The sequence below is a fragment of the Podarcis raffonei genome, chromosome 3, assembly GCF_027172205.1.
Source record: "Podarcis raffonei isolate rPodRaf1 chromosome 3, rPodRaf1.pri, whole genome shotgun sequence".
Lineage (NCBI taxonomy): Eukaryota > Metazoa > Chordata > Lepidosauria > Squamata > Lacertidae > Podarcis > Podarcis raffonei.
In genome coordinates this window covers 68463766-68479437 of record NC_070604.1, presented here as the reverse complement: position 1 = coordinate 68479437, position 15672 = coordinate 68463766, and the positions used below count along the sequence as shown (strand labels likewise).

Sequence of the window (15672 nt, the reverse complement as noted above, 5' to 3'; positions counted from 1 at the left end):
TTGTTGCCAAGACAGAAGAAGAAACAAATATACTGCTGCCAATCTGCCCAGTGTTAAGTCACTGCACCAAAGAACTTGCTATGGTGTGAAGAGGCCCTGGAAAGAGAGCTGCAAGTGTCCCGTAAACTTATCAGGGCTCAGAAAATATAAATTATAATAACATACATGTGGACAGAAGACTATCCATATCACATCCTGGCAAGTGCAGCTACCCTTAATATTGCAAAATCAAAACGGCAAAAATAAATAGCCTCTGTGGCTTCTTTGAACTTGGGTGAAACAAGTACTGTGCTGTACTGTATTGGTCTATTAGGTCAGGGATAGGGGGGCCATTTTTTAAGGTGAGGGCCACATTCCATTCTGGGCAACAGTTCAGGGGCCACATTTCAGTGGGGGAGAATGAATGTAAATTTTATCTTTGTATAGTAGGCTAACTGAAGATCCACCCTCTGAGGGCAGAAACATGAGCACAGGTGGGATACAACTTTGGGATTAAAAAATGGCCACAACTTTATTGATTACAGATGTGGGTAAGCTTTGGCTCAAACACTGGGTGTGTATCCTGCATCAGTCTCCAGGGAGAAGTTTGGACAGGGTTGTGGCCTGGGTTATGAGCCACTTCAAGACACAGGTCAACTAAGCTGGCCCTCTCTAGGCTGCTTTTGGACATTATATGACCTGTCTGCCCACCACTTGGCTTCAGGACAGAAACTTCAACCCAAACCTGTTTACTGCGCCACTAAGAAAAAAACCTATGCCAACACTGTGCCCTCCAGAGATTGTTGAACTATAATTCCCATAATGCCTGATCACTGGCCATACTGATATCCCTAGTCTAGAAAAAAGGGGACAGTGGCAAAACTCAGACATAAGATGGGGGGAAAGATACAGGAACATGTCTGTGTATAGATAATCTTTTCTGACTTCTCCATCAGACACGTTTGGTAAAGTGTGTATTGCTGAATAACTGTTCTTAACGGATTTCTGTGCACCGCTGTATGGACACTCAGTAACCTAATTCAGTGCTGACATTAAGTAAATATACTCTTAGTTTCTGTGGTTATCTGATGGCTTTAATGGGAGTCTGGATGAGAGGCCAGACTGAAAGAGGTCATTGAAGCCATCAATTGTCGAAAGAAGAGTGGCTTCCTGTGAGGATTAATGAAAGGTGATTTTTGTGCACTTTGTAGTAAATTATAATGCTGCTAGGAGCTGTGTGCACTTCAGTTCTTAACCCCTATAAAAATGTGTGCTTTATTTGTTAGTACCACAATGTACTTCGTTGCTGGTTATTTCACTCTTAATATCTGATTGCACTGGAAATATTTGTCGTATCTGATTCTGATTTTTTAAAACTAACTGGTATCAATTGGTACGATTGATAGTTCATTTTATAATAAATCTAAAATGTTATAATATCCAGACTATCAAAATGAATTATTTATTTGGATTGCTGTATTATGTTTTGAACTGACTTGGCATGTTGACGGTTATTGCATTGATTTGATTTGTGGGAAAGCGGCATACAAATTGAAACAAGAACGACAACAATAATAAATGTAGTAGTTACTTACTTTGAAGACTGCTACTTTAGTCTTTACTATAATAGGAAGCAATTGGTGTTTATAGGTCTTAACTAAAACACATAAAGTGCAAACACACAATCAGAATAGATTTGGACTCTAAAAAGTTCTAAGCATGATATCAAGGCAACCTGCAAAAAAACCTTGTTCAGGTTCAGTCTGGAAAGCTCAGAGGTTTTCCCTTTTGGATTTTCTAGAGACATTCAGGAAAAAAATCTGCTGTTTTATTCCTGTGAGTCTGTCACAGGAATCACTTATCATTAAGTGGCGACTCTTTCCACTTCCCTTCAGGGCCTATGCACTGTGATTGTTGGATGTGTTTAACTACCAATTAGTGTGTGTCCTTCCTGGAATGAAGCAGAACTTTATACAGTACGCCCGCAACTAACATGGGGGTTACGTTCCAGGGATCGTGCCTAAAGCCAAAATTGCATGTAGTCAAAATACATTGGGTTCAATGGCAGGTGGGATTGCCAAAGTCTTTTTTCCCGCACACTCCTCGCCTCCTGTCAGACCCCTTTTTAATTTTATTTTATTTTTGCAAGCGAGTAAAGCTGAATGTGCACAAGTTAAGTGTGAATAATTTGAGAGCTTACTATATTCCCAGCATGTGATAAACTAGGAAGATGGCCTATATCAGAAAGCATAGTTGAACAATGGATTCATATCCTTGACCAAACCACACTGCTTGGACTGAAGAGTAATGTAGGGTGACCACATGTCTCACTTTACAAAGGATAGTTCTCTTTGTCTTGTCTGTGCCTAGTTTAAAGAAAAAGAATGTAAGAAGGGCCTTGAAGATTATCAGGAGTTAGCATCTAGAAAAAAACTGAACAGGCACACAAGGTCACCTTGCCACAGTCTTCCCAACTATAGTGAGAGGTATGATATTTGTCTTTAAATTCCAGTAATTATTTCTAATTACATACACATTATCATATACTGTACAAATTTAATGCAACACTGTGTCCTCTTTTGTCCTTGCTTTTGGCATTTCCTCCTTTCTTACAGTGCATGAATGGCCACACTCTGTCTACACTAATGTCATTTGCATGTCCCGTTGACAACTTGCAAAGGAAAAGAAGACAGAGACTTCCATTAAATAATAAAAAAAATTGGTTCCAGTGCTAATACTGAGCATGTGTAGCCCTTCTATAGGTCAGCCTTTGCAAAATGTGTTATTATGAATAATAAGCATCTGTGTAGTGTTTTACAGACATCATTCAGTAATTCCTACAACAATCCTTTAAAATCGGTCAATGCTGTTATTTGCATATTGCCAATGCAGGAAGGAGGCCTGAGGCTAAAAGGCAGCACCTTTCTCAATTTCCAGTAGGTTCACAACAGCAGTAACTGATGATCACACAATCAACTAACATTGCGGATTAAATCAACACCTAAAGTGGTACAAGAACCCATTTAGCTTTCTGATAAGTTGCACTTCAGCAGTTTCACACTGGAGTTTCCCTTTGAAATGTGCAAGAAGTGAGAGTTGAACCACTGATTTGGTTCACGGATGTACAGCTCAGTCACAGCTATTATGCTACCTTAACTCTATTTTGAGACAGAGAGAGAGAGCAAAAAATATTCCAGCTAGCTATATAAATTTTGCCCATCATACTTAAAATTCATTGTATAAGAGCTGTGAAAAGTCACATTCCAAGTAAAACAGGCCGCACTGCTTCAGCCAAATGGATGCTATTAATGGCAGTGCACACCAGAGGCGGCACCAGGAGTGGTCGACAAAGTAGAAGTGGCAAAATATATTTCTACGTCATATGATAATGAAAGGAATGTAGAAAGGGGGGCAAGCGAGGGGTCAGCTCCTTATTTGGGGGGCCACTTGCCCCCTTCCCCCCCCTCTGGTCCCGCCTCTGGTGTACACCACCAACACAGTCCTGCTGCCTCAGGAAGATGGCGCCCGTCTTCTATGTGCAGAACGTAGACAAACTAGCACATAAACCTGATTTCAATACTGGCGATGGGACCACTCTCTCCACCATTCCTGCAGATAGCTGGCAGGCTTAGGGGGTATAAGACATGCTATATGGCAAACAGCTCTGTCCTACACCACCAGTTCTGCCACCCAAGGTGCCCATCTCTCTCTGCCGAGTACTAGAGCCAGCCTTGTTAGCCTATACGTGTCTCACAAACTGGCATACTTTTATCTTTTTATTAGTAATGGGTGGGGGGAAGTATCCATGTTTTGTAGTATATTTCATAAAATGTAACTTAACAAAATAATCCCACATCCTCAAAAAAGCATATATATTGAGATCCGTTTATGCAAAACAGTTGAAATTTAAACAATTAGACCACAATCTGGCTAAGGTTAAGCACACTTCAGTCTAATTAGTTTCACCAGAAGAAACTGGATCATGTTCATAAGAATAAAAAAAATGCTTTTAAAAACAGATGATGAGTCAACTATTAATCTTTTACCAGTTTATAGCGCCCAAAGCAAATAATTTCCAAAACAGAACTGAATATATTCTAAAACACATAAATAGCATGCTTCATTTTTTCATTATTTCACTAGCAGTTTAACCGGTGTTGACACGCTACACTACAACTGTAAGAGAGCCACCAGAGAGCACACAGTGTACCCACTCTTTTCACTGCTTCTAGTAAAGCGGATCCATAACAATAGCTTTCTTCTTCCCCTGAGCAATGATAATTAATTAGTAATAATATCTTCTGTTACTTTTTTCAGCTAGGGTATCAGCTACAGACTGCCTATACTAGTGGACTCAATCAGTGTGCAAGGACTCAACAGTGTAGTGTGAAAAACTTGTGTATTGTTTGACAGATGGCTAGCAAAGGCTTAAAGGTGACATTAGAGTGCAAGGCAACAAGGATTTTAATAATTTCCAGCTGAGATCAAGGTCAACATCCAGGCCAGAAGATGTAACTCCTATATCAGACTCTTCTCAATCTGGCAATGCATAAATAGGTAGAGAAGTTATTCTAACCTGTTACTGTGAGCACTGAAGGGTTTTTATAAGTGGCTATTTAGCTCAGCCGGATACAGAAGCATTTGGGCTGCTTTAACAGCATGAGCACATTCAGCCACGCTGAGCTTTCTAGTCGCAATTCTGCTGGATTACAAAAGAAGGTCTTCTCTACCTCGACCCCATCTGTTAAATGCTCCTCATGCTGCTCAGAGAGAGTTGCAAGCGCATCGTTGAAAGGATAGACACTGGATGTAAAGAAAGGTTTGGGCAATCAGCTAAAAATACCACTAGCAGCAGTATAGGGCAGACAAGTAGTCTGCCAGTCCAAACGTGGGGAGATGTGGAGCAGGTACTTGTTTGTGTTGGGTAGAGAAAGTAGGTTGTATGCAGAGACCCATCTAACCCCTGGATCCTGCAAGTGTTAGAATATAAGGCAGGCTAGCTTCCTGGTGAGGTGATTGCCTGGGTGATGGGGAAACAAAAGAAATGGATCTGTGTGAGGTGACAAATGGGTGGGGCTGGTAGTTAGAAAAAGACAAATGTAAGAGTTGAAAGTTGTAGTGACGTGGGCCAGATGTAAAGAAGCAAGCTGGGAGTAGAGAGAGACAGAGCAATGTCTAATGTCTGTTTGAATCCAAGGCTGTGGCTATGGGAGAAACAAGACCCTTTTGGTGTGTTAATGCTGTGAACCCCTCCACTGTAGGGTCAGGTTGTATAGGTGTGTAAATAAACCATATATCATAAAGACACCACAGTCTCCACTCTGCCTCATTGTCCAAAAGGAAACACGAACCCAGGGAAAGGACCTGGAACCCCTGGAATCTCGCACTGCTTGACATACAATAGCACCCATGAGTTCCAGGGATCAGGGAGCAATGGAAAGCTACCGAGTGGCAGAGGTGAGGTGAGGACCCTAGCAGAGGAAAGCTATTGGCCATGAATGCTCTGTATTTCTGTGCCTGCTCTCCTGAATGTAAAGTTCAAGGAGTAGCACCAGTCCTCAGTCTTTACAATAACAATGAGCTATAATGGCACTGACAAGAATGAGGAGAGAAGGGGGATTCTAATTGGAAATAAAATGAAGCATGTCAATGAAAACGCCCATTATCTGAACTGAAAATAGTTTATTCTTATTGCTTCTTCCTCCACTTTCATTCAGATTGTGCAAGCAGGGGAGGAAAGCCATGCCCTCGTGGAAGCCAGACTACTCTTTGCTTTGCTGCAGCCAAGAACAAACTTCGGCAGAACCGTTTCTAGTACTCTAAACAGAGGGAAACTTAAAAAGCAACATTCAACTATATTGATCAACACTATCCTTGCCAATTATCAGAGCAAAGATGTAATTGCAGGCTTCACAGAAGCAATTTCTGCTCACAGAAAAAATTCAGGAGGGTGGCAATACATCAGATGTTACCTTTGCACATGGCACACACATCAGGCAAACATGTAAATCAGATTATTATATATCTACAGCTGGGACATGTTGTAAAATCATATTTGCAAGAACTGTACCCTCATTTTTCACAAGGCTATATCCCAGTCCTGCCCAACTGAATGCCCTTCAGATGTCTTAAGGCTCCAATTCCTATCAGCTTTACCAGCATAAATAATGGGGGTTGTAGTTCAGAATGCCAGGCTGGAAACGGCTGATGAGCTTATGGCAATGCATACCAAAAGGCATCCCAGTAATAAAACTAAAAATGTATTTGCCACAAACAGTGCTTTTAGTATGAAAGAATGAATGAATTTACTCTAACCTTTCCTTCCACGGTCATTCGTGAGCATTCAGTTACCAGAGTAAACTTCTAGTGCTGTTTAGGGCTAAGTGGTGGCAACTGAAATCATCTTCTTTACAGCTCTATGCAATGCTAAATTGCCTGCTTTGTTACTCAGTGCCTGCCATGCAGGGCTCAGTCAAACAACAACTTCAAGTGCCAACTCAGTCCTTAACTAGCTAAAAGTTACAGTATCTTAGCTTCAACTCCCTGTGTGCAGATTTTTTTTTAAAAAAATAATAATTCCTAGGGGGATGCTTTTAGTAAGGAGATTGAAACTGTATGAGAATTTAGCATATAACGCTGCAATCTAAAGAATTCTTCCATTAAAACTAATGGAACTTACTTCCAAGTAAGCATAGTTAACGTCTTGAACATTGTAACATCTTAAACACTAGAGAGTAGCAGTACAAACCTATGCAGTACAAACCTCAGAAGTCTCACTCAATTGTTTACATATTTACAGCCATTGATAAACTAAGTGGTTCAGTAAGACTTACTTGCGGGCTGAGTCACAAATGGAAATAAATCTACATTGTAGTGTTAGAAAAATATACGAAAAGAGTCCAGACCACTGACGGTTTGTTAACTTGTAAGAGACCTAACCACAAACTTAAATACCATAAGCAATTCTTTTAAGAAACCTAAACTATTTAGTTCAATATTTTTGATCATTTATAGCTGAAAAAATTATAGGGAGTTTTTAAACAGTGTGTTTAAAATATGAAGAGGCTGCAAGCCTATGCATTCTTCCTTATCAGTAATGTTTACGCAACTCAACGGGACCAAATTCTGAGTAAGCACATGTAGAATTTCAACATGCATTAAGTTAAAGTGTATATAGATGCGGCTACTAATCTTTTAAAATGCTATTTTTATAATATCAAGTGAAGAGTATTTCTACTATTACAGTGTCTGTTAAAGCACAGTAATAAAATTTTGCAATAGAGCAATATTTTAAAAGTAGAAGTAACATTTTATTTTTAAAACACAGTGGAAAAAAAGAGTGTAAAATGCTTGAAAGGTTTTTGGACAAAAAGAAAGGCATACTACCAAACACATTGTATTTTCCAGAATACAGCTCCTCCGAAAAGTCTAAAGAGAAAGAAGAATAACACTAGCCAAAATATACCTCCAATTCTTTTTTGAATGCTGATATCACCTCATTTGGGCAATCCATAGAAAAATTAAATGTTCCATCGTAACTTAAATGCCACCTTAAGGCCACAATGAAAAATTATATTCCACTATGAACTCTACAAGATAACACAGTTGAAAACTAAATATTTTATTTTCTCTCAAGTCTAGTGGAACTGAGGCTAAAGAAGCCAAACCATACTAGCCTTAGTGAACCATTATCTAATTCTACTGAAGTCATGTTAAGCAATATAGTAAACACAGAAAGCAGGAGCTGTGTGGCAGCTCCATTCACTCCATGACCGAAAAAAACCCTGTAGTCTTTATGTCTGAGTTTTTAGCAATATCTCTCTCTCTCTCTATATATATATATATATATATATGAAGTTACTATTAAAATGATTTTGTCTAAATGGAATGATAATCATTGGAGCTTTCACAAAACACCAAGAGAAATCAATTGCAAATAACTTTGTGTATATTATATAGTCACAAAAAGTTGGTAATACATGGCTATTCCTCAAGAACTACTTTTGTTGTCACTATTCTGTGGCTTAGTATAAAGCTCGAAATAAATGAAAAATTGTCCAGTAGCACCTTAGAGACCAGCTAAGTTTGTTCTGGGTATAAGCTTTCATGTGCATGCACACTTCTTCAGAAATGTATATCTGAAGAAGCGTACACCTGAAGAAGTGTATATCTGAAGAAGTGTGCATGCACATGAAACCTTATACCGAGAACAAACTTAGTTGGTCTCTAAGGTGCTACTGGACAATTTTTTATGTATTTCGACTGCGTCAGACCAACACGGCTACCTACCTGAATTTAGTATAAAGTTGTTATTTTCCAGTTTAGGCGACCAACATCTTCCAGACAGCACATTCTTCATGCTGATATGTGGCAGGTTGCATACTCAGCAGCATCTCATGCCCTAGTCGGCCTAGTGGGTGGCCTTTTTAATCTTGTTGTAATCTCCACTAGAGGAATGTATTAGGAACCTGCTAGGTCAATTTATGTTCCATTTCCTTCTATTTATCTATTTATCATTAAATTTCTATCCTGCGCCTTCTTCTAAAGGAGCCCACAGTGGTTCCATGTTGGTTGTGCACTTGTTCTAATCTCTTTTGCACTGTTGTAACTAAACAGCACTTTCTCCCAACAGTTCAAAGTTATCTGTTTTTATGTCTCATGGAACATGTGTGTTTGTGTGTTTTAAAACAGGCTCAGCAAGACTTTGGGCTTCTGTGGCAATACATAACCAAAACACATGCCATGGCTAAAATCCAGCAATAGGTTCTGTGTTTGAAGGTGTAAGTATGGCAGATAACAAATTATAAATATTGCAGGAATTATTACTTCTGGTTTGCTGCTCAGGCATCCTTGGATTTCTAGGAACCAGCAAGGAAATCTCAAGTAGAGCAGAAAGCACATTGATTAACATAGATTCACGTCAATGCAGCAAACTATTTTACAGAATTATGCTCCCAATATTCTTGGAACAGATCCCCAAATGTGATCACAAATGCAGAAGAGGTGCACCTTAGAGTATTATTTGCAATAATAATAATAAGTGGTGTTTCAGTCCCTCTCTGGATCCTCCGCTTAGTTTCATTACTCATGATGCATGTGTGTGCAAGTTGCACTTGATTCGAAGAAAGTCAACACAATAACTTGTATAGCTGGTGGGAGAGTTAAGCAATACTTTCTGTTTCATGCTTTTATGATTTCTGTCACCATTGTACCAGCCACATTCTCCCAGCAAGTTCAAAGAGCCCTAAAATCTCTTTATAGATGCAGGCCTATTAAAGCGCCAATGTATGCTACTCCCCCTCATTCTCCGAAAGGAAAGGAATTTTTTTTAAAAAAATCTTATCAGCTCTGAGACTTCTCTTAGTGTACTACAAGTTACAGAGAAAAAACATCTGAGAAGCCGATCTTTTAAAACACACCATTGACTGAGTGTGCGCACACAAGTATTGTTAGGACTACCTGATTTCCCCTCCGTGGCCTTAGGTGCACTTTCTATTTGGAAGGGCAACCCTCTAATTTTCTGAACACTTCATATAAAAGTCAATTGATGCAGTGTAAGGGCAGACGTGGAAAAATCTTTCTGTCCACGGACTTAACGTTTAAACATGTAAACGTATAGAAGGAACAGATTGGTATAATTCAAAAAACTCTTGCATTATAGCTGCTCTTGCATCTGAATTTGCTAGCGTTTCGTTATGTCCTGTCCTAGCTCACTATTTTGGGCTTCAGGGTTGTTTTCCCTCCCCAAGGCAGCCCAACTTGTTTTTCATATGCATTTCGCTTCTAGCGTACACAGCAACAATTACCCAAACGTCACAACAGACATTTTGATTTACACCACACTATCGCTGAGTCGAATAACTCAGCGGTGACTCAACAATTCTGATGGCATAACTCCCCAGAAAGAAAGAAATCACGCTTCTCTCTCTCTCTCTCTCTCTCTCTCTCTCTCTCTCTCTCTCTCCCTGCTTTAAACACTGTTTTATACACCTGCTCTGTTTCAAATAAATCAGTGGCATGACTTACCTGTAGAAGGCTGTTGGGGCCGCTTCTCTCATCGCAAAGCTGTTCGGTTCGTTCTCAAGGTAGTAAGGTACCTGCTGGCTGGGGTGATGAATGAAAGGTGAAAGCTGAGGTGCCGTCTGTAAGAACACAACAGGGCTCGGAGGAACATTATTCAAAGAATGAAATCCTCCCAAGTTGCTGGACCCAAATGACTCTGTCGTAGGGGCATAACTGAGGCTGGGTGAGCTGTACACCGGAGCAGTAGTGGAAAAATCATAAGCGGCACCTTCTGGGTAGTTGAAAACTCCAGTTTTGCTGCTGTCCACATACATTTCACTAATCGGCCGCTCCAGAGGAATCTTCAGCTGAGGTCTGCTGAGAGGCTCTAGTTCATTGCCTTGTATCTGGTGCAGTAAAGCGACACTTGAGGTTTTTGTGTGAAGGGTCATGGTCATTGTTAGTGGCAGAGAGGGTGCGATATCTTGGTAGGGTGTTAGAAGAAAAATCAGCAGCTGGCAATCCACCTGAAAAAAGAGCAGAAATCAGCTTGAAATAGGGCAAAACCCATGTTTTCTGGCTAACAGATCTGAGTATGCATGTATCCAGCTAGTCCCAGCAAGGAGGAAGATATAACTGAGCAGAGTCTAAGCACAGGGAACCGTGTCGCTCCTGCTCTCTCTCACTCTCTGACTCTAACTTGAAGTACTTCTCATCTGAGCTAATATGCTTTACAACAGTGCTGGCAATAGGCCAGATACTTTTGCCTTGCACTGGCATTGGTTTAAACATCACTTGAAAAACAATTAACTCTGGATTTATACCAAATCATTGTTTCAATGTACTAGTTGTTTACGTTTTCTCTTTATGTGGCTCTGATAATCAAAGGCAGGCATTGAGGAGCGAATGGGTTGGGGCTTTTAAGTATTCCGAAGGCTAGCACGGAGCCTCGTCTGTTCATGTTGTATACCCCTACCAGGCTTCAGTTATTCTTTCTTTATCTACTTCCTCTCCTGTTCATTTTCATGTTTGTTAGAAATATGGAAAGTGTATACTGTAATGACCCTGGGTAGGACTACAGTGTAGCTGAGATGTGGCACGGTAAAGTGTGTTTTTGTGAAGGCACACTTGCTGGCTCGTGTGCAGCCAGCCACAGACTGTCAAATTCCAAAAATCAAAGAGTGTTCTGTATCTAAGTCAGAGAAAAGGCACACAAACATGTCTAGTGCAATTATCATGATTCCTGGTATTTAGTAGCAGAAAACATTTTCTTTTTAAGAAAGAAAGAAAAGAAAGAAAAGTTAAACCTGCAGTTATGCTGCCACTGTGCTTATCAGCATGCTTCTTTCCTTTGAATTGCGAAATCAAATAAAAATATATAGTGAAATCAGTCATTGCTTAAACATGTAGCCTCTTGACATTTAACCACATGTTAGCTGCATGGAAAACAAAGAGGTAATAAATCTAGCAACAACAACCAAAAGTCTAGGTTTTTTTATCTTAAATTTAACATTGAGACCAATCTATAAAAAGCAGAGCTTTGCAAATATCTAAAGGGATCATTTTAACATATTCAAATAAAAAGAAATTTAAGACAAAACAGACTTCAGAATAATTTATTTTGCCATCTCATGATTTTTAACTTTGTAGAAACAAAGAAGCCATTAAATTATTCAAATAGATAGCTTCACAGCTATCTATGCTCCGCTGGTTAAAAAACAAACAAACTGAAACTGTGAAACTGAAACATAGATAGCCAAGTGAATGTATGAATGCAATTCCATACTTAAATGGTAATTTGTTATTCAGATTACAAACGCTGATACAAATGATAGATTGTTTTAAACATTTTTAGCATATACAACAAATAACATGTAGAGATATGAATGAATTCACGAATTTGCCTCTATAACCAAAAAAATAGTTTTGAAACAATTTTATCACAAATTATGAAAAAGGACTTTGTTACAAATGAGTAACAAGGTGCATAATTACATAAGTTGTGTTTGCAGTGAATAACAAAATTGTACATTTTACAGAATGCTACCTTGTAATATACAGGTACCATTTACAGCAATCATATCTGAAGACGATTAAAGATATCTTGAATCTCTTTGGATCTTAATCTGCTAGTTTTAATAGATATTCACATTCATACGTGCCCCTACTAGCTTTAATAGATGGCAGAAATCTGGTGAGGAAATACGGTTGTTGTAAATATGCCTGAATTGCACAAGAAGGAAAGAAAGATGCACATACCTGAGGATACAGACAGATCCTACAAAAACTCTACAAACATGCATGCATATATGCCCCAGAGCACAAGTGAAAGAGTGTGTGTGTGTGTGTGTGTGTGTGTGTGTGAATCTCTCTCTCTGAACACACATGTGTTTGCAATTTTCATAAGACACCAATGTAACTCCGTTCGTATATCTACTGAAATATGTGAATGTAGTAGTGTTGGGTTGTAAGTTTAAAGCTGGCTAATGCATACACGAAGTTTATTTCTGCAGCCATACATTTAATCTAGCATTATTATATTTTCCAAACCAGAGGTCCAATGAAATAAGAGCTACAAACACAAAGGGTAATGAACATGTTTAAATGGAATTTATACCACATTATTTTGAGGTTGGGAAAAAATGCTACAGCAGAGGGTAGATTAGAGATTGCAGACAAATGTAATTACTGTACACAATTCCCTGACAATGTTAACATACCTGAATCATAATTTCAACATTAAACTGAACTTGCTGAGTTTAAGGGGAAAGGCGGAAGCTAAACTAGACATCCAAACCAGGATCCCATTCCCGAGACAGGAACCCACAAGTTCAACCTCTCACAAATTATGCCACGTAATCCAAACTAAAGTATGCAAATAGGGTGCAGCACATTATGGCGTCTGCAGAACATGAGTTCCAGAAAACTCAAGGAAGTGATCCAAAGCACATTCAACAGAAGGAGAAGACCTCTTAAGATCTACCTTGACAGGATGAGGGTCAATAAACCAAAACTGAATTCTAAATATATGGGAAGGTGGCTCTCAGGTCTGGCGGATTAGAATTCTTCTGCTTCTGGATAAGCAGTCTCCTAGAAGTAGCAGGTATGTAGCATGGAGGTGCTCCTTGGTTTGACAATGTCACATGAGGATCAGGTAGACTTGGTGCAACAGAGTGCCTTCTACTAGCTTTGACCAACTGGTCAGCTTTGGCTGTTTCAGGGCAGAGATAGCCTGGCAACATTTACCCTTGTTCTGGAAACGTAGCTGGATTACATTGGGATTACCACCAGCCAACTAGGCTTTTCCATTTGGCCCATGAAGGCATTTTCCCATACTACAGCCACCTGCCTCTCACTTGACATCAGATGTCACACCAGGTGGGGGGGAGGTAAAGATGCAGCTGGATTGGCCAACCTTTAGAAAACAAGAGTGAAGAGTACAATCCTGCCTAGTTTGGGAGCACTGGTGAGTTCCTCTGAACCCTGTAGGGGTGCTCCTCTGGGGAGTTCAATCCTGTTTGGACACTCCATCCCCCAAGGGGCCAATTTTGACAGGTGGGTGGGACAAGGATAGTTTGGCCATGGTGATTCATGCATTGGCAACCTCAAGACTCAATGATTGCAATATGCTTTATGTCTGGTTCAGACACTACAGCTAGTGTAAACATCATAGGCTAAACTGTTGGTGGGGAAAGACTGCTACCAGCACCCCACTTCTGTGCTGAAAAGTTTTCACTAGCTGCTCATGTGCTACTGGGCCAGCTTCAGGCTTCTTGTATTTATTTGAGGTCATTGGGGGAGTCAGTTAGTAGTCTCCCATGGCTCAGATACACAGCTCATATTCACCAGGAGCGGTGTGTTCAGTATTGTAGGTCCAATTTTATGTAACTCCTTTCCAGTTGAGCTCCCAGTTGAATTTCTGGCAACTACTGGTGGCATCTTTCTGTCTCAAGAAACAATGGAGTGTGCCTCCAGGCAGTTGGGGGGGGAGTGTCAAACTTCTGTGTTACCAGTACTGAAGTGACCTTCCATAGTGTACAAGCCTAGGAAGTGTATGGAGGTCCTAGGCTGCCCAGCGAATGACACCCTCCCCTCGGCCTCACTAATGTGGTCCAAAAGAAAGCAGAGTCATACATTTGGCACATGCTTGGCTCCGAGAGTTGCTAGAAGGAGGCGTACAAGGTGCCATCCAACCATCTTAGGGGCTCCACTCGGGATTTGTGTAGGGTTTCTTCTTGCCTTCTCTTCTCCCAAATATATCCCACAAGACAGAAGGCTTAGGATCAGAGCTTTCTTTCTCCTAGATGGAATACCTTCCCAGGTTGTTAATCCCATCTGCCTCTCAATTTCCTTTACAGCACATGCAGAAATTGCCTTCTTGATCGTTGAACCCCCTATTGATTTCATCCGCTCAATCCATCAGACTCTGATTTAATTGCTTTAACTAATATTTATTTTCATTAGATTGTATTCCTTGTACACTGCTTAGAGACCATTGTAATTAAGTGGTATATAAATTGTAGAAATATAAAATAAAATGAATAAATAAATAAATCCACCTGTCAGTCACCAAGTATCATTATAGTAAAAGCTTGCCCGGCATGCTTGTTGTCAGTTTCACATCTGTTCAGTTTTGTTTTGTTTCCATTCTGTTTTGTTTTCTGCAAATTGTTCTTTTAAACCACACAAAAGCTGTGTTTAAATTGTATACACTTCCTTAAATTGTATTTTTGTAAGCATTTTGTCCCAAAATACTCATTTTGGTATGCATCCCCTCCCTACACACATTTTTGTATACACTTCTAAAGCTGAGAACTACATTGCAAAATTCAGAGAAGTGTGAAATCCAATGAGACCCTATGCTCCAATTTGCATATTAATCAGGAAAACACATTTTTTTTAATTCAGCATGTTTATGAATTATTATGTATCCCTACTTAAGACATTTTTATTTGGCATGGAATTTTAAACGATTATATCACCTCAGTCTGCTTTTGGTTTCTATAGTCTTTTGTTTCCTCTCAGTCTGTAAATTACTAGGAAGTAATTTTATTGTATTTGCACTTTGAATAATTTTATGGCTGTTGTACACCATCAGAAATCCATTGGATGACAAGTATTTTTAAAAGCCAGTCTCTGTGATTGGCACCTGAATCCAACAAAGAGTCTATTATGTTTGCACTATGTGTGGGGTACAACCCAGCCCAATGCAAAGGACCTCGCCATCTCTTCTCCTCCTCTTGCCAACTCACCTACAGGGAATTAGAAGTTTTGGACTACAAGCAGCCAGGGTGGAGGGAAGCTGTAGTCAGACAGGTTGAAGACTGACGGTGAAGTCATGCTGAAGGCTCTGGTAACCTCACTTAGTAAATGACCCAGATGGAGGGGGGACCAGCTCTGGTGGTCTCATCGTTCAGCGATACAACAGTTATTTAGTTAACAGAAATCAAGGTTAATCACATAGTAGGCACAGAACAAGAAGCTAATATACAACTACATAGGAAAGGGAAAGTAATTTCCGAAGAAGTAAAGGGTGGAGTCTCAGCTCCAAGGCATAATAACTAAGAGACAATATTTAACTATTATAACCAATTACAACAATGTTCCACCCTTACTTTACAACTCAGACACAATCCTTAAAATAACATAAGAGCTCTTTGCTCTCTCACTGGCTCACACTTCTCCTCATGA

The 15672-nt window shown here is 39.8% G+C and overlaps 1 protein-coding gene across 4 annotated transcripts in view; it reads right to left on the bottom strand.

Moving 5' to 3' along the window:
* The window catches only part of ESR1 (estrogen receptor 1), a 218292-nt gene that overhangs the window by 111634 nt on the left and 90986 nt on the right, over window positions 1-15672 (bottom strand). For all 4 annotated transcript variants that reach the window (XM_053382194.1, XM_053382193.1, XM_053382196.1 and 1 more), the window contains exon 2: window positions 10006-10508. In XM_053382194.1, coding sequence (XP_053238169.1) covers window positions 10006-10439 — 434 coding nt within the window. In that variant the 5' untranslated portion in view covers window positions 10440-10508. The remainder of the gene's footprint in view (window positions 1-10005; window positions 10509-15672) is intronic.